General features: G+C 34.0%; 3 protein-coding genes and 1 pseudogene across 5 annotated transcripts; all 4 read right to left on the bottom strand.

The window, feature by feature from the left end:
* Positions 1-778: 778 nt before the first annotated feature.
* On the bottom strand, positions 779-2,742 carry LOC123222498 (UPF0496 protein At3g19330-like). Its single transcript, XM_044645307.1, has 2 exons — positions 2,522-2,742; positions 779-2,083 (listed from the first exon to the last, which is right to left on the bottom strand). Exon 2 carries the CDS (start codon positions 1,558-1,560, stop codon positions 1,009-1,011), a length of 552 nt encoding a protein of 183 aa, XP_044501242.1. The 5' UTR covers positions 1,561-2,083; positions 2,522-2,742; the 3' UTR covers positions 779-1,008.
* A 2,156-nt stretch (positions 2,743-4,898) lies between these two features.
* Positions 4,899-6,992, bottom strand: LOC123224516 (UPF0496 protein At3g19330-like). Of its 2 annotated transcripts, XM_044648203.1 has the most exons (3): positions 6,834-6,992; positions 5,913-6,053; positions 4,899-5,775 (listed from the first exon to the last, which is right to left on the bottom strand). In XM_044648203.1, the coding sequence occupies exons 2-3, from the start codon at positions 5,952-5,954 to the stop codon at positions 5,278-5,280; spliced, it is 540 nt and encodes a 179-aa protein (XP_044504138.1). In that variant the 5' UTR covers positions 5,955-6,053; positions 6,834-6,992; the 3' UTR covers positions 4,899-5,277. The 2 variants fall into 2 exon arrangements, with proteins under 2 accessions (XP_044504138.1, XP_044504139.1); XM_044648204.1 differs by lacking the exon at positions 6,834-6,992 and having other exon boundaries at positions 5,913-6,824.
* A 140-nt stretch (positions 6,993-7,132) lies between these two features.
* Positions 7,133-11,452, bottom strand: LOC123224514 (proline-rich receptor-like protein kinase PERK8). Of its 2 annotated transcripts, none has more exons than XM_044648201.1 (8): positions 10,658-11,452; positions 9,981-10,198; positions 9,678-9,886; positions 8,848-8,974; positions 8,484-8,555; positions 8,059-8,245; positions 7,834-7,966; positions 7,133-7,658 (listed from the first exon to the last, which is right to left on the bottom strand). In XM_044648201.1, exons 2-8 carry the CDS (start codon positions 10,129-10,131, stop codon positions 7,395-7,397), a joined length of 1,143 nt encoding a protein of 380 aa, XP_044504136.1. In that variant the 5' UTR covers positions 10,132-10,198; positions 10,658-11,452; the 3' UTR covers positions 7,133-7,394. The 2 variants fall into 2 exon arrangements, with proteins under 2 accessions (XP_044504136.1, XP_044504137.1); XM_044648202.1 differs by having other exon boundaries at positions 9,678-9,883; positions 10,658-11,450.
* Positions 11,453-16,359: 4,907 nt separating this feature from the next.
* Positions 16,360-18,054, bottom strand: LOC123222547 (annotated as a pseudogene).
* Positions 18,055-18,477: the final 423 nt, after the last annotated feature.

Here is an 18,477-nt window from a genome sequence, read left to right as displayed (position 1 = left end):
TGGAAGAAATTAAAGAAAAACTTCCGGAGTTGGAAGTTTACTCGTGTAGAGGAGTTGAATGAACCAGTTTATCTCCCTGCAGCCTTGTGTGAGACATCCAGGCCGTATCGAACAACTCCTTTTATCCACAGAACCCCGGCCGAATCAGACATTCTTCAGAGTGGTTACCGTGTCCGTACATTGTCTTATAAAAAGAAACTCTTCTGAATATGAAAACTGTGGTGTTGAAAGAGTATAATAACCACATCATTCTGGAATATAAACTCTTGAGCATACAGCTACATCAATTTGGAATATAAAAACTGCGGTGTTGAAAGAATATGCCAGATTTGCAGATGATTATGCAAAGAAACATTCTCAGAATTTAAAAAGACTGACATTTTCATATTATCTTGACGTCTAAAACATTCTGCAGTTGTCTTAGCAAGAAAGTAATAGAACATAATACTCTTTTATGAACACCAGTTATCCACAAATTGATTATGTTCTTGTTGGAACAATTACACCAACAGAAATTGACAACCATCCTGTGTAAATTGAGAACACAATAGAAATAATCAAACTTTAAATTACTCTGTCCACAATGATCATCAAAGGATAAATATCAGAGATTAATAGTTTCTGTTTAAATACCTAGGATTAATTTTAGAAAGCTGAGAATCAGATTAGAAGCTTTCATTCGATAATAAACAAAGAGAAAAGATATTCATCACTAGTTGGTGCTTTAATACAATGAATTAATGGCATAAACAGTGACACATTTGCTCAAGATAAAAAATTATCAAACTAATGGATATCATTCAATGCCAAAGTTAGTAAATCAGCTTCGTATACAAAGAAAAATGTACTAGATTGGAAGGAAAATAAAAGGATAGTAAAAGAATGAGCCAGTTATTGCTGCTTCGAGATCTAGGCAGGGGAGCATGTTAAAAATATTAAGGAATCAAACAAGTTTACAACAGAAAGATATGCGTGTACATATGATTGAGGAAAAGTGTCTAAAATTTGCTACGAATTAGGACTTCGTTGAAGAAGGATCTCCTGGAGAAGCAAAGACCTCGCCCAATTGACAATCTTAAAGCACAGGCATACATGTTCCTTGAGATCCATGAGCTGGTGTTCAAAATTGAGCTTGTTCTTTCTTAGCTGTTTCACCACTTCTTCAATGGAATGCTTGTCTCCGTCCCTTTCCAATCCTAGCCTTACAAGTCGCTTGTCACCCTCAATGGCAGAGTATAATCGATCAACAAGGCGTTGAAGAGTGTCTACATATTTGTTTATAACATACATACCCCTTCTAGCAGCTTCAAGTTGTGCCACATGGGCAAGATCTCTTTTTGTGAGACCATGAGGAAAATAAGCAGTACATAAGAGACCAGCAACAATGGCAACAAATGCATGGGCAGCAACTATCACAGCAGCTATTGTAACAGCCATGACTAAGCCAATGATACAAATAGCAGAGCCAGTGGTCACATAGTGAAAAAGGCGAACTCTAGAGTGGGATTTTCGGAGATTGTAGTCGAGTTGTTGTTTCAACTTGGAAAAGCAACTGTTCATCTCCTGGAAGTTGTAAGAGTCAAATGGGTTCTTCACACAGTCACAGTCAAATTGGACGAAGATGTCAAAAGCATTACTGCAGTGTGACTGAGAGATGAAGTGGGGGTCAATGGGGAAAATATCAAGGAGCTCATGGAAAGGTGCATAGAGAGCTTGGGTATGATAAATGCTTTGCAGGAGGAGAAGGCAAACGTTGGCGGTGTTCTCAGTGTGGTTGAAGGAAGTAGAGATAAGGTGGGTGACAGTACTGGTGCTAGCAAGGCTAAGAGCCTCTTGCACGCTTTTTTTGCTGGGTTGGAGGACTTGAGACAAAAGCTGTTGATGTGGATCCTCGACTCCATCACCATTTACATCTTCAATCTGCAATTTAACTTCGTTGACATTGTTGGGATCAAGAATGTGAATCTTGGAAAGCACTTCATTGTAGGAAGTGGAGTGGACAATAAGGGAATATAATCTAGTGATGTAATTAGTGGGTGAGGCTGAGTGCTCGTCCCAGGAGAACCCTCCATCAAACTCCCCACTGCTCAAAAGAGAATTCATCATTTTCTTTAGTCAAAAAGAATCACAGTCATTCTCCACGAGAAAAACATGCAAAGTAACGACACAAAACCTACTTAAAACGAAAATTGCGAAAATCAAAAGACAAACAGATAACACTCAATAAATTTAATAAGAAGATAATAAGCAATTAATAATTAGCGTTAAAAGCACGCCTTAATCCTTGAAGGCCCAAAATCAGCAGAAATAGCACAAACGCTGATACAGCGTCTTTATATAAACATAAGCAGCTACTAATAAAGCTCTATATCTGTTGCTAGCTTTACTAAACAGACTATTCTAAACTACCCATCTCTAACTTCTTTAAAAATTTAACAACCAACTGAGAAATTAACTTTCTATAGCATCTCAAATAAACATTCGTGCACGCATTCATACGAACACATAAAAGAAGCTTTACCTTCTGAAACATTAAGGTTGATGGTTGCCGGTGAAGCAGTTGTCGATGACGTTGCTGACGGTGAATTCTTAAACAGAAACCGGAGCATTTTGAACTGCTGCAAGTGTCTTCTCTTTTTCACTTATGAGTTATCGTCCGAAGAGAAAGATTTCTTCGGACAATACCGTGTCCTTGGTTTCAAATTCACTTGCAGAAGCTCCCTCGTGTAAGAGAGAAGTTTATTAAAAAAGGCCAAGAGCCGTGTTATATTAACATTTATATGGATCACTTCCAATCCAATCCAATCCAATCCGACGCGTCGGTTGGAAGACTTACTCCCACCTAGGGTATAGTGGTATAATGAAATCATAAAGACCCACCCTCCAATTCTAAAAAAATTAAATATTTATTTAAAAACTAATTTTTATTAAAAATCTTAATTAGAATTAGAAATAAAATTATTACTTATTAGAAAATTTTAAAATGTAAAAGTTTTATTATATTTTATTCTCAGGTTAAAAAAATTTCCAAATTTTCTTATTTTTTATATTCAAAATTTAAAAAGTGATCATTTTCCTCTCAAATCCCTAAGTTTTCTTTATTTTCCCCTTTAACGATTACGACAACAGCAAACTAAAGAAGAGAAGAAGAGATAGTGACATTTCTGACATCGTCAACATCTCTTTTTGGATAAAAATTCATCGACAAAGAGACGTCTATTCGTCTCTATACAAGAAGAGATGAAGATTTTTGTTAATAGATTTTCGCCTTTTCCTAGATGACAACAAAGAGACGAAGATGTTTCTTCATCTTCATTAACAGATCTCTGTTTAAGAAGAGATGATGACAATATTAGAGATATCGTCGTCTCTTCTTCTCTTTTTTAGTTTGTCACTATCGTCGGAGAGGAAAAAAAAAAACCTAAAGATTGGAGGGAGAAATTATCTAATTTTTAAACTTGGGAAGAAAATGTAATAAACTTTTATTTTTTAAAATTTTTTAATAAATTATAGTTTTACTTCTAATCTTAACTGAAAATTTTAATAGAAATTAGTTTATAAATAAGTATTTAGATTTTTAAAAGTAAAAAAATAAGGCTTTGAGATTTCACTATATCTTGGATGAGAACAAGCCTTTTAACCTTTTGTTTAAAAGTCAAATGACTAATTCCATCCAAAATCTCCCTCTTCCATCCATTCCATAATTTTTGTAATGAAAAAATATTTATGTTATTTTTGTTAGATTAAAAAATAAATAATATTATAAGAGTGTAAATATCAGTTTCCTATTTTATTTAAAAAATTATGTTATAATTTTAGTATTTTTTAATGAGACATTTATATTTTTAATTTATTATGTTTTAATTTTTTTTTGAAGTATAATTATTATTTTCGAAATTATTAATGAATATATTCAAATTTTATAAATATCAAAACATCTAAACTTTATTAAATTTCAAAAAAACTCTTAAAATTTTTATTAATATTTTTAAAAAGTTTATTTTCAAATATATAATTATACTTTATCAATGTTCTAATCTATATTCCTAATATTAAAATTTTTTATTATTTTAAAATAAAATGAATATAAATTAAAATAAAAATTATTTAATAAAACTCTCAAAAAGAAAATAATATTAAGTTTGAATGTTTTTCTGGTTTTTTCAAAATAAATTTATAAAATTTTTAATATATTTTATTAAAAATTTTAATAGAAACAGGAATTTGTTTTTCTAAACTTAAAAAAGGTAAAAGTATGTCATTATATCAAATCGTGGATAATAATAAAAATAAAAATTCTTTAGCATTATGCCCATGCTTATCCATTTATGCCCAATTACATTTAGTATAATGTTATATAAATAATTTTTGTATATAATTTTATATATAAATAATAATATATTATCATATAAATAAATAATTAAAAATTAAAAAAATAACATTTAATTACATAATAACATATTATTATTTATATAAAAAGTTTTACATAAAAATTATGCATATAATTTTATTATTATATTTATACCCATATAGACATAAAATAATGTTATATACACAATTTTATGTATAAACAATAATATGTCATCACGTAATTAAATAATTAAAAATTAAAAATAAAAAATACTTAATCATATAATAATATATTATTATTTATATATAAAATTATACGTATCATTTTATTGATAGACATAACGTCTACTCTTGTCTCTCTGTTGTCATATATTATTTTAGATAGATCCACTTTAAATTATCCAATAGATTTCATTAAATTCAAATAGTTCCTGGGTTGTTAACCTGTTATTTTCAGAAGCACTTACAATATGGATAAGTCTGCTAGCTACCCATGTACAGTCAGAACGTCCATATCCAGTGGCTTTAATTCAGTTCTAAGCAAGAGGAAAGAAAGTTCATAGCTGTAATTTAACGAAATATTTATCATAATACACATTAGTCCTTGAAAAATCACCATTACTACATCAGCTTTGTATGAGTACCAAAACTTTCATCAAAATTTTGAGGAAATAAGCATGTTGGAAAACTGAACCAGGTTTTCTGACTTGAAGGTCTTGGCACTTGCAACTTCATCTGTATAAAAAGTGCAGCAAGCCCATGTAAAAAGGGGTAAAGGCCTAGTTTCTATCTCAGGGTTAAGGAATGATGCATAATCAGAATAGAAATATAATTCTCAAGTATGACTAGAAAATATTACCAAAAATGGTTAGGAACTGCTAGTTTGGGTAAGAGGGTAAGACTGATTTCCTGGAGGAGCAAAGATCCTCAAGCAGGAGAGTGAGCCGGTTTACCTTTTAGTTTTTTCACTGCCTCTTGAATGGAATGCTTGTCATTGCCCCTCTCCAATCCAAACCTTACCAGCAGCTTGCCTCCCTCAATGGCAGTGTATAATCGACCGACAAGCCAATCAATTGTGTCAAGAAGTGCCTGAGTAGCAGTAGCTGCAGTGGTTATAGTAAATGCCACAGCAGTGCCAATGATACAATTGGCAGTGCCCCTGGTAGTATGGTGGAAACGAGACACCCTTGAGTGAGATTTTCGAAGATTATGGTCTAGTTGTTGTTTCAACTTGGAAAAGCAATGACGCATTTCTTGGAAGTTGTTGGCATCAGGGCAGGGAAATGGGTTGTCAACACAGTCAAAATGGAGGAATGCTTCAAAAGCGTTATCACATAGTGATTGACTGATGGACTGATGGTCAAGAGGGAAAATGTCAAGGAGTTCAAGGAGAGGGCGGTGGAGGACTCGGGCAGGATAAATAATCTGGCAGAAGAGAAGGCAGAGGTTAGTGGTGTTCTCACTATGACTAAGAGCCTATGCTACACATTCTCTACTGGGTTGGAGAACATGTGACAAATTCAGCACAAGGGCTTGATTTTTGCAATGGTTGTGATAGTTACCATTTCTTGGCTCAAGCATGTGAATTTTAGACCACATTTCATTGCAGGAATTGGACTAGACAGTCAGGGAGTATTCCCAAGTAAGGTTAACAGAGGGTGAGGCTTGATTGCTTGTTCCAGGTGAACCCTCTGTGGAATCCCCTGCAGTCCCAGAGACGAAATCATCACTTTCTCATAATAACAGTGCATCTCATTCATTATTCACAAAACACACAAGCAAGATCAACCTTGTAAACTAAAATAACAGAAAAATCCAGTGACAGCTACCTATATAAAGCAGCTATTAATCTAAGAAAAAGATAAAACTCTTGAAAATAAAACAAGAAACAACTAACGACTCTGAGGGGTTAGTGCAGTGCTCAGCCCCACTGTATGTTCCTGAGAGGTCTGTGCTTGGGTTCCTTCAGACCCCCTTTCTTTGGCAAAAAGTTGTGAATTTCCTACTTCCTAAATTTGTAAAGTTCAGGTCCAATATTAAACAGAGGAGAGTATAGTAGTAGAAACTAATGTCAAAGAAAAACTTATCAGTGACCTATTAGAGAAAAATCAATGTCCCAATTCTTTCTAACATCTGCAGTAAAAGCAGTATTCATTATACACTACACAGAATCGTGTCTTCCAGTTTAAACACGCTACATCAATATAATAGTAGAGAATTTGCCCCTTCAATCTATTTGACATTGCTGATCAGCTAAGAATCATAGGGAAAAATTTATCAAAGCAAACTCATAATCACTTCTACTTCCACATAGAAGAGAAAATAGAGAACTTACAAATCCCCATATCTGCTACCCATCTCTGGGTTACTGCACTAATTTAAGAGCTCAAAGTTTAAATCCAGGATGACAGGTGGAGCAAATTTCAATCACACATTTATACAAGTAGATGACGTGGGTTAAAAAAGAAGAAGAAGAAGATTACCTTGAGAAAGCAGAGGATGACCTGAAATTTTAGTGTCGCCAGCGAAGTAGGTAATGAAGTGGTTGCTTATGATGATTTGTTGACAGGCAGACACTGTAGCATAGCTGACAGTCAGAATCTGATGGCAAGTGAGAAAATCAAAATAACATCCCTATAAAATGTCAAGCTGACCACAAATCTTACCAACTTATATAAATAATCTTAATCTTGAATGAAGCAACTGCTACCTGTTAAAAGATTTTCTTTTGGTTTCTTTTTCAAGTAAAGGAAGGACAAAGAGAAGCAGAAATATCATCAAATTATTAGAAATCACACCAACTCCAAGCTTCACTTTTTATATTAACAACAATTTTATGGTTTACAATAAGATTTTCATTACATTTATAATGGAAGAAATGAAGAAACAAAATAATAACAAAATGCCGCTGTTCTTTATACACTTATCAAACAGCTGAACTTCTTTCTCTTGTTTCCAAAAAAATTAAAAATTAAAAGAAAGAGACAAAAAAATTTATTTCACAAAAACCGCACTCAAATACTTCAGAGGCAAACAAATTCAGTTCATTTTGTAGCTCTAAATAACTGGCTTCCAAGGGTCACTGTTGGGGTTCCTTCCCCCATAACTGTTGTCAAGCTCCTTTCTTTCTCCAATGTTCGATCAAGTTCCATTACAACATAGCTCATTGAAGGTCGCCTCTCACTTGAATGATCCAGGCATCGGACTATCAATCGTATGAAATCTTCCATACCTTCAGTTGTGAAACTATTTCCTAGTCTTGCATCAATGATGCTTGACATGTTGCTAAAATCTTGACAGTTTTGCACCTTCATATGCCAATGACAAGAAAACAATTTTTAACTCCACAAAAAGCAGCTGAATTTCTGGTGTTATATGACAAATAATGACAGATTGGAAACACATATTGGCATGTTTGAGGTCTATGGTTTGACATGTCTGTAGTATATAGTATAACAAAAAAATATGAAGTGGATCACGTACCAATTCAACCAAATTCTTACTAGGATCTGAAGACGATGAATCTGATGCTTCCCGCCCACTTACTAACTCCAGAAGGAAGACTCCAAAACTATACACATCACTTTTGTCAGAAAATCTTCTGAATTCTTTCACTCTGCATTAGCAAACAGCAAATAAGTGTCATCTGATAAACAAAGTATCAGTCTTAGAAGGTCAATTAAAACATGGGGAATCGAAGCGTAATACTCTGGGGCAAGGAATATCTCATCAGCTGTAACTTGTGATGATGGCCCTGCAACATCACTTCTCCCAAGAAAATTATGAACTCCGGCATCTGCAACCTTAGCTATGAAATTTTCATCTACAAGAACATTGGCTGTTTTAAAATCTTTATGTACCACACGGGGACTCAGGGAGTGAAGATGAGCCAGACCTATGCATAGAAAAGATACATGAGGCTGGCTGAACCAGAGAGCAGAACTTCAAGATGTATCAGTTATAGCTACAAGACCATTCATTTAGAGGTGGAATTTTTTTAATAATTCAAAGTCTCCAAGAAGCTTACAAAAGAATTTCTGGGACCAATGTTGATGTTTGGATTGTTTATCTAAAGAAAAGAAAAACTGATACCAGGAATGCCTTAAATGCTCACTGATTTTGCAGAGGATCACCTTTAGCTGCCCCTAGAGCTATTGAAAGTCTATGCTTGAATTCTAGCTTCTGACGGGAAACTTGACCAGTTCCTGAAGGGGAAAGAGAGAAAAAAAAAGAAACATTTAGCAATTATGTATATCATGGACACAGCATTTAAGTAACTGTCAACTTAAAGCAAAATCTTTGCAAATATACTGCTTTTCACATAGATGTCATTGGAAAGCCAAGCTGACACATCTATTTATATCTAAAAAATTATCTATTTGTGTTTGAGTGTGTGGGTACACAAGAGGTAGAAAAAATAAATAGCAAGATATTTTCAGTTGTTAGCCTAGTACATGAAGCTCATAAAACAAAATTAGTGCCCAGATAGAGAGTTACCATACAAGTGAATGGAAACACTTCCATTAGGTATATACTCGTATATAAGAAACTGTAAATTATTTTCCTGACAGTAACCCAGAAGTGTCACAAGATTCCGGTGATGAATAGATGAAAGGAAGTGTACCTGAGAGTAAAAGTATGTCCTATTAGACCAAACATTGAAGAGTGCAGCACAAATATATGGCAGTAGATTACACAAGTAGGAAAAATTTGTACAAAATACAATTCAAACCCATAAGGCAATCCTGGTTCTTTTGACATATTTATAACAAGGGAGAAAGAACTTGCTTATGAAAATAGAAGAGAAGATAACGTTACAGGATTGAATATCAAAGGATTCACCAACATTCTGACTACTAATAACTGAGAGAACACTTCTTGTGCATAATAATAATTACCAATCTGAAGCTAGCAAAAGACCCTCAACTGAAAATAAATAAAGAAAACCAGGAAAGATACATAACATGCTTTATGATACTGCAACTGCCAGCAAGGTAATCCATACGATAAGTAAAATAAGGAAGTGAATAACTGTTTGAATTAAGTATTTAAATTAAATAATTATTGTAAATATTGTTGAGTCAGCAATATAATCTCCATCACACCTCACAGCAATTCTAATGCTTGAAAACAACACTGAAATGTTAGCAAAAAGATATAAGAATCCGAAGCAAATGTCTGCATGGCAGCTTCCAACTTAAGGCCATTATATGACTCTCCTTACCAATATTATAAGTTCACAAGTGATGAGAGTTTTTCTCAAGAGTTTATTTATGAAGCATATTATACATACAATTTGATTCTTAGGTGAGGACAGTGGTTATTACCTCATCAATAAATTCACGACTAGGTGCCCCAGGTCGCTTTTTTATAGCTACCAACATCCCATCCTGTAGCAAACCCTTATATACCTCTCCAAATTTTCCTTCCCCAATCAAGTTTTTGTCACTAAAATTTTTTGTTGCTTGAGACAATTCTTCTATAGCAAAAGGCCTAACTTCTCGTACTGGTAACTCAATCCCAACATTTCTACCTGCTGGAGATCATTGCAACAAACCATGTGAATTAATAATAATCCACACTGAGCTTGTGCTCTCAAAATCTTTGAAACACAGTAGATAAAATGTTACCTTGAACAGATTGATCAGAAGAACCTGTGTCTGAATTTCTTGAAACACTTTGATTATGATAAAGGTACAACCATATGAGAAACATAATTATACCCACCAAAGCCACAGCTCCTGCAGCACCACCAATTATTGCTGCAAGAGGCACTGACATTTGGTATGGGAACCACTCTAGCTATGAGGTAATCTATGACTGGGATGCAAAGTACTGTACATTGAACCTGAAACAAAAAGAAATTCACCAGGTGATGAATTTAATCTATGGAGTAAAAGGAAAAAGAAATAGCAATTTGCATATTAAAAACAAGAGACAATCAATTTAATGTAATTTCATGACACAAGCAACAATTAACATCATAAAATACTTGGCACCTAAAAATTTTTCTAGTCTCTACAAACAGCTTTTGCATCATGAACAGCTGATTCCGAAAAGCAATTTTCACCATAGAGTTCCAACCTTCTAGACATTAAGCTGCCAACACATAACTAGTATGCCGAAGACATACATTAATTGAATGCTCACTGAACAGAATCATTCAACATCTGAATCTCCTGACAAATGATCTAACTAACCAGTCATAAATGTCAAAAAGCATTCAAGTAATAGCCCAATTCAGCATTAATATAAAAAATTGAAATGCATGTAAAGTATATGTGGATTGTCCGCTAAAGGTCCAAACCTGTATTCCCAGAGAAATTATGCAGCCAGATCTCCAGAAACCTCAACTTCATTTGCCAATTTCAAACAATATCAATCTCCCAATAAGACTTATCACCAAAACAAAGGATCCCACATTGAAAATAAAGAATCCCCTATCTCATGCAACCAAACCCAGAAATCCCAAACAATAAGAAAAAAGTAAAATCAAACAATAAAGAGTACTGACATAAAAAGCAAAGAAAACCCAGTACTGATCACGCCCAGACCAATACTTCTGGCCAGGTCCAAATCATGCAAAAAATGGAGCAAAACAAAATACAAAGACAGTTTCAGACAGCAACAACAAATGAATTAAGAATCCCCAGAAGCATCTTTCTATCTCTCTATTCCCTTGTACTTTTTAATAAAAAAATTAAGTAAATAAATCCCTCTCTAGTATGTATCATCGTTGGAAACAGACAATGCCGACAGAAAGCGACCCTGCGCCGACAACAGAAACACAAATACACACACTCATATGCACTTTCTCTCTCACACACACCCACACAGTTTATAACTCTTCTCTACCAAACAATCCATCTCAAACCCACCTACAAAAAATTAGGAAAAAAAAAAGAATTTATATAAACTATACAGGTATGTAACACAAACCCCACAAGAAACCCCCATAAACAAATCAAAACTCAAAAATTTCAATGTTTTTCATGTTGGAAAAGCAAATCCCATCTACAAGAGTAACAAGACTGAGCAAGAATGTGAAGATTTCAAGAAGATTAAGAACAAGAAAGAAAGAAAAAAAACAGGTATATTTTTTTTATTAAAAACAATAAATAAAGATTAGAATTTTAATATGGTTTCTTGTGTGGGCTGTCAAGTAGTCTATTTTATATACTTGTCTGATACTGCAAGTTGAGTGAGAGAGAAAGAGAGTTATGAACAGTACAGACCATCTTGGCTGTAACTGATACACACTTGAATCACTACACAACAATATAGCTTCTATTCTATACATTACATTTAACTTTTTAATTATTCAATAATATCTTATACTATGATCAAATGATTGCTTTTCTTTTTAATTGTTCAAAAGTGTTTTCATATTGCTTAGTTACCAAATTTCAAATTGTTCAATCTTTCGAAGTGGCAAGTTTTGATTGAATAATATAATTATTTATTTTTTATTTTAAAATTATCTAATTAGATATTAATATCTTATTTCGTATAATTTATTTATATATATATTACTTTGTAATAAAAAGTAAATTTGAAATTTAAAAAATACTTTACAAAGAAGTACCTCATACGGCTCGAGAGAAAACGTTTTTCAAAGTAAAAGCCAATGGAAAACATGTTCTACGAACAAGAAGAAATTACCAAACAATCATGTTTGCGGTGCTGACCACAAGCAAGTCTAGCTTGAAAAACATTTCTAGAAAAACACTTTGGTGGCTTGGGTTGGGTTGGGTTGGGTTGGGTTGAAGTTGCCTAAGCTTTGTATTGTATTAAAAACATTCCTGTAGCCAAGTACGAAAAGACAAGGGAATACAACACTAGGCAATGAATAAAGCAATTGAAAGAGAAGAGAGATGGAGACTCAAAGCTGTCTTCAGGAGTGTATGTGGGGTAGTCATCCCCACCAGCCAGCTATGTAGACATTACTCCAACTCAGGCTTATAATATTTCTTCAATTAAAAGGGATTCCAAATTAATGTAAGGCCAAAAATAATAATTTTGATCATTATCCTTGAACAACCCTGCTTAGATTTATAATGTCAATGTCAACCCCCAAACTTATTCTTTTCTTTTTATAATGTTGAGGTGTGAATGGAAGTTCCAATTAAGTCTACTCAAAAGATGTCAATGGATTTCTTTTTTTTTTTTTCAATTTTCTTTATGAGAAAAATGTTTTTATATGAAATAATTGAATAAAATTATGTATACCAATCATTATACAACTATGCTGCTAAGCTGGAAAAGTATTTTTTTGTATTAAATTGTGCAAATATTTTAATTTTTATGTCATGATACTCACATGAATACTCAATCAAATCATCAACATGCTTTACCATTTATAATCAATATATTACCTATTTGCCAGCTGATTAGCTTATAAGATTTATTTGGTGTAAATGGAATAAATAAATCAATTTTAATTCAATAAATTTGACATATATAATATAAAATATTAAATTAAATAATTTAAGAATATTATGTAATTTGAATAGGAAAAATGTCTAATAATCTTTAAAGTCCACACAAATACTGTTTATCCAGGTAATGACTTTTAAATAACTAGATTTATTTTTATTGATTAGATTACCTTATATATTACATCATTTAAATATATTAAATTTATCTTTATTGATCATATTACTTTCTATATTATTTATTACATTATTATTTATAATGAAATATTATTAAATCTTTTATTACTTAACAAATCAAATGAGATAACAAAAATAATAAAATATAGATTATTAAAGTAAACGCGGGACGAGCTCAAGCTCCTGCCACCATCCTGGCCATCAGCACTGCAACGCCCTCTATTTGCATAAACTAAATAGATAGTGTCGGGTTATCTTTGCAAGTGACAAACTTGTTCTTCTTTTTCAATGACCAACATATATACATGTGGCGTCTTCGATGATCTATTGCGTCCAACGCACTCTGATCTTTGTCTATTTGTGATTTCTTCTCCGACGATTGCTTTTCCGCCTATCCTATGAGTTTTGCTGATTGACATTGCATATATTTCTTTTATTTTGGCTTGCAGATTGTTTTGCCTTAAGACACCATGAGTGTTCGTGTTGGGTTTTTTTAACCAGTTCTATTGGGCTTGGACATTGGTGGTTACTTGGATTGATTATTAATTGTGGACTGAAGCCTTAATTTGGTGGTTAACTTTAGACTAATTATTTTGAGTTGGGCCCTCATTTATTCGTTTAGATTGTGACTGACTGGCAGTACTTTTTAGTTTAATTGAGAAAACAGACATTTTACAATGCCATCTCTGGTGTTTTCAAGTTGCAATTCAAGTAAAATTATTGGACGAAATAATCAATTCAAGTGTAAGTTCGATAATGTTCTGCTCATTACACAATTGTTACTATCACTAAGGTTTGTTTCTAGTTACTCGTCTATCTTAGATAAACTTTTAGTCAAATAAATGTTGATACTTTTAGTGTAGTTCATCACTGGTATTTTCATCTTTTCCGTTTTTTTGTAACCCCATTTATACCATCCTCCCAATACTTTGACTTTGGATGTTGTAATTATATAGTTGCTTATACTCATCTTTTTTAATTTAAAAATATTATATCTTATTATTTTGTTATTCACGTTGCTGATAACTTTTGTTTGTTTATCAATGATGTTGGTGATATCTCTCTTTCTATTGTATTAATATCTAATGTTTTTCTTATTCACAAACTCTTTTTTTTTTTAAAACAATTACGGGATCTTGGTTTTGATGTACAATTTTTTTTTTTCACACGATAGTTATTATGTGCATGATTTGCAAATGGGTAGATCTTTTGGACTATGCGTAAAATTGATCGTTTATTTAAATGAAATATCTCTTTAGTTGTCTTCCTAAATTACATTTATGTCTCCTAATATGATAAAGTATGCTATTTTTGTTTCTTCTTTTACTTGTCATTCTCATATTGGTCATTTTTCCTTCTCTCAATTAAAGTCTTTATATTCTAGTGATTTTTAAGGAAATGTTAATAATAAAATTTTGAATATGTTTTTGGAAAATATCTTCTTTTCCCTTTAATGATAACACTTCCATTTCCTCAGATATTTTTTACTTTATGCATACTGATATTTGATGAAATAACATTATTTAAGATAAACAGTAATTCATTGATAGAGAAATTTTTTTGTCGCAAAAGGAATGCCTTTTTGTTCACGATAACTAGTTAATAATTTTGACGTTTAGTTTCTTCTGGCAGGTAACTTAGATAAAATTTTCACTGGTGAAAATTTCGGTAACCTCTAATGGAATTCGTTATAGTGTTTCCATCCATTTATGAGTAAAGTCGCATTTCTCTGTCTTCACGAATCTAGGGTCTAGCAGCAGGGCCTTGAGCTCGTTGGACCTTTCTGGTCCCCTCAAGTCAACTAGCCAATGGTGTTAAATTTGGTAGAATATGGAGCAAATATGTGCATGTGACCCAGCACAAGTTTGACATTTTTTTTTTTTGAATAAATGTGGGTTTTAACATGTTAGGAATGAAATTTTGTAATTTCTTGTTTTAGTAAATTTATTTTCCATTTTAATATATTCTTTTATTTTAGGCCAAAGGGCTTATTTCCATATAAAGTATCTTTTAATTTTAAGTTTTTATCTTTTAACTATAAAAATATTAAATACCTAACTATAGAGGGTTAAATTTGTTAGTTTTAAAAACAAAATTGACATTTTATCAATAATATTAAAAATAAATTAAAATTTAATTTTTTCTCTCAAAACCCTAAAAACTAACTATTTTCCCTATAAGCAAAGTTTTAAAAAATGATATTTCTCCTTTAGGGTTTAGTTTTCAAACTTCAGCACTATTGCTAGCGGTCTCTCCTTCTCGAAGTTTTCTCTCCCTCCGACGATCTCTCTTCTCTTAGTTAAATAACCAATTGACATCGAATCAAATTGGAGACCAGAAGAAGGCATATGGGAAGAGATCTTCTTCCGAAGACGAGATCTTCATCTTTGTCTGGGAAGATAAACTTCATCTTTCCGATGAAGCTCTTCATCTCTCTGGCTTGATTCGATGTTGATCAAACATTTATTTGAGAGGAGAGAGACTGTTGGAGAGAGAATAAGCTTCGAAAGAGAGAGATCGCTAATAATAACATCGGAGTTTGAAAACTAAACTCGGGGGGATGCCATTTTTTAAAACTTTATCTATATGAGAAATGTTAGTTTTTAGAGTTTAGGGGGGGGGGGGGGGGGGGGGGGGGGGGGGTTAAAGTTTTATTAATTTTAAAGGTTATGGTGGATAAATGAGAATTTTAAAGTTATGGGATGGAAAGGGGATTAAAAGGTAATTTAGGTGGGACATTAGTACGTTTGTTCCGTATCTAGTCTGCATTACCAGGCGGTGGTCCTGCTTAATCGCCTATTAAAAGCAAAGCTTTCCATGACTTGCTCCTCATCTATCACCCTTTGACCTTTATCCAACGGTTTGAATTGGGTTATTCTTGTTGGATTATTAATGCCATCCAGATATGACAAGTAACTTTCGTAGACTGATAGTTGTTGTTGTTTGTTTATAAAACTTGTGGGGTGTTATTGAAATGAACCATCCGGACATTTAAAGTAAATTTGTGGTTATATACCTAATATTGAAGTGTTGTGTCAAAGAAGATTTTAACTCCTGATATTTTTTACATGAAACAGTTTTATTGCCACTCAAGACACTCCTGATGGCGATTTAACAAATTTTCGTCACTCTCAAATATGAAGTTTGAATTTTAGTCAGGGATTCCAATGACAAAAGGTCTACTTCAATTTATTCAATTTTTGTATGAATGGCTATTAAAGTAGCCTTCAAGTAATATTTTATATATATATATATATATATATATATATATATATATATATATATATTTTTTAAATATATAAATAAATATATAGTTTTATTTTTTTAGAAAAATATTAATTATTCTTGATTTTTTTTTTTGTTTTCCGGCTTTACCCTTATTTAAAAAAAAAAAAAAGGAAAAAGGGTCAATTTATTTATTCTTAGATGAAAAACCAGCAGAACTTTTTATATGGTCATCCTATATGGAACCGGAAGGAGCTGACTTCACCAACCAAACCAGATTTCACGTGATCACCAACAACAAATTAATACACATGCATGTACTTCACCAACTAAAACTTCTTCCCCTACAAATCAAACAGCGACGCAAAATCAAACCCAGTATCCCGGAAAAGGTCTCACCTCTAGACCGCCACCACACATCGCTGCTACTTATCACTATTATCTTTATTATGGATATAGCAGAGATGATGTAATATGGGATCGCTGTTTTATTTAGTGGGCGGCTGCCGGAGCTAGAGGAACACTATGCAAAACAACAGTTTCAACGGTGAGACCCGGCCCGAACCCGAAAAGAACACCCCAGTCGAGGCCTTCACCTGTGGTGGGCTTGCCTTCTTCGATACTCTTCTTTCTCATCTCATCCAGGATGAATAAAACGCATGCACTTGACATGTTACCGTAGTCACTAAGAACTTGGCGGGTTGCTCTCATTTTTTCTTCTTTCAGTCCGAGTTTGGCCTCGACTTGGTCGAGAATGGCGGGGCCCGGGGTGAACAACCCAGAAAATTGAGTTCCAGTCGTTGATGCCGATTGGGGTGAATGCTTCACCCAGGCTTTTCTCGATGTTTTTGGCGATCAACCGGGAACATCTTTCAGCAAATGGAATGTGAGACCCACTTCACGCAGATGTCCATCAATTGCACCGTCGGAATCAGGGAGAATCGTCTGTGCAGCTGAAATGATTTGGTATAACGGACGCTCGATAGATGTATCGGGATCGGAACCGACGATCAGTGCGCCTGCACCGTCGCCGAAAAGTGCCTGTCCGACCAATGAGTCCAAGTGGATATCACTTGGGCCACGGAAAGTGACGGCCGTGATCTCAGAACACACGACGAGAACACGGGCGCCCTTGTTGTTCTCAGCCAAGTCCTTGGCGAAACGGAGAAACCATTCCGCCGGCGAAGCAGCCTTGTTGGTACATCATGAAACGCTTAACGGAAGGACGGAGACCGAGGATCTTGGTGAGTTGGTAGTCAGCACCGGGCATGTCAACGCCGGAGGTTGTGCAGAAGATAAGGTGGGTAATCTTTGATTTGGGTTGTCCCATTCTTTGATCGCTTTTACTGCGGCTTCTTTGCCGAGCTTTGGAACCTCCACAACCACGATGTCCTGGCGAGCATCGAGGGACGGTGCCATGTAGGCGCACATGTTAGGGTTTTCTTCAAAATGTCTTCGGTTAAATGCATGTAGCGCTTCTTGATCATGGACTTGTCACCTGTAAACAAAATTAATCAACATCACAATCAGCTTCAACCATTGAAAGCCTGAAACTTTCCTCATTCACGTGAAATATAGGAATAAAAACATAACCAAAAAAAGAAGAAGTTGAAACTTACACATGCGTTGGAATTTCTCTTTCAGCTCAGTCTTGTGCTCGCTATTAGTAATACGGAAATAGTAGTCAGGGTAGTCAGCCTGGTAGACACAGTTGGCCGGCGTGGCAGTGCCAATGGCCAGGATTGTGGCAGGGCCCTTTGCCCTTTGGGCGTTTATAATCTCCTCGACAGACACAGTTGCCATTTGGTTAAATTAATCAAAAAAATACCGAAAACTAAATTTGGAAGAGTAGAAGCTTTAGGAGGCGATGGGGGAAACAGAGGAAGGAAGAAGGGTTTTATACGAGAGGCACAGCGGGTAGGTAAAAGAGAAGGGCAGCTGGTGACCACGTTTTTGTTCGATTAGGCTTCTGAAAGCAGTGGTGGTTGGGATGCCACATGATGTATTTTCCTTGTTAGCTACAAGAAGATATTATTTGCTTTACTTCTTCTCCAAAGCCAACCTATTTTCAAAGTCAAGGTGTAGATAGACCCGGATGTATCTCTCTCGGATCCCACAAAGCACAATAGAATGATATGATTAATACACATTATTTGTTATTGTAATTAATTACTTAAAGCCGCCATGTGTGTACCAAAAAAATCTTAATTTTGTTCCCGTTCAACAGGGAACAAGTTTGTCCTCAGCCAGCACTGTAAGGCATAGTCTCATCTTATATAGCGATAAAAGG

Source organism: Mangifera indica, chromosome 8 (assembly GCF_011075055.1).
Source record: "Mangifera indica cultivar Alphonso chromosome 8, CATAS_Mindica_2.1, whole genome shotgun sequence".
In the NCBI taxonomy this organism is placed as follows: Eukaryota; Viridiplantae; Streptophyta; class Magnoliopsida; order Sapindales; family Anacardiaceae; genus Mangifera; species Mangifera indica.
Note: the sequence above shows the minus strand (reverse complement) of the source record. Positions and strands in the feature narration are given on the sequence as shown.

What these genes read in the sequence shown, in the direction of transcription:
- LOC123224516 (XM_044648203.1), bottom strand. Translation starts at nt 5,954, where the DNA reads ATGAAATGTGGTCTAAAATTCACATGCTTGAGCCAAGAAATG. An exon ending in CATGCTTGAGCCAAGAAATG is followed by an intron (nt 5,776 to 5,912) that starts GTAACTATCACA and finishes CTCTTCTGCCAG; the next exon opens with ATTATTTATCCTGCCCGAGT.
- LOC123222498 (XM_044645307.1), bottom strand. Translation starts at nt 1,560, where the DNA reads ATGAACAGTTGCTTTTCCAAGTTGAAACAACAACTCGACTACAATCTC.
- LOC123224514 (XM_044648201.1), bottom strand. Translation starts at nt 10,131, where the DNA reads ATGTCAGTGCCTCTTGCAGCAATAATTGGTGGTGCTGCAGGAGCTGTG. An exon ending in TTCTGATCAATCTGTTCAAG is followed by an intron (nt 9,887 to 9,980) that starts GTAACATTTTAT and finishes AATGATCTCCAG; the next exon opens with CAGGTAGAAATGTTGGGATT. An exon ending in GTAAGAATTTGGTTGAATTG is followed by an intron (nt 7,659 to 7,833) that starts GTACGTGATCCA and finishes TGGCATATGAAG; the next exon opens with GTGCAAAACTGTCAAGATTT.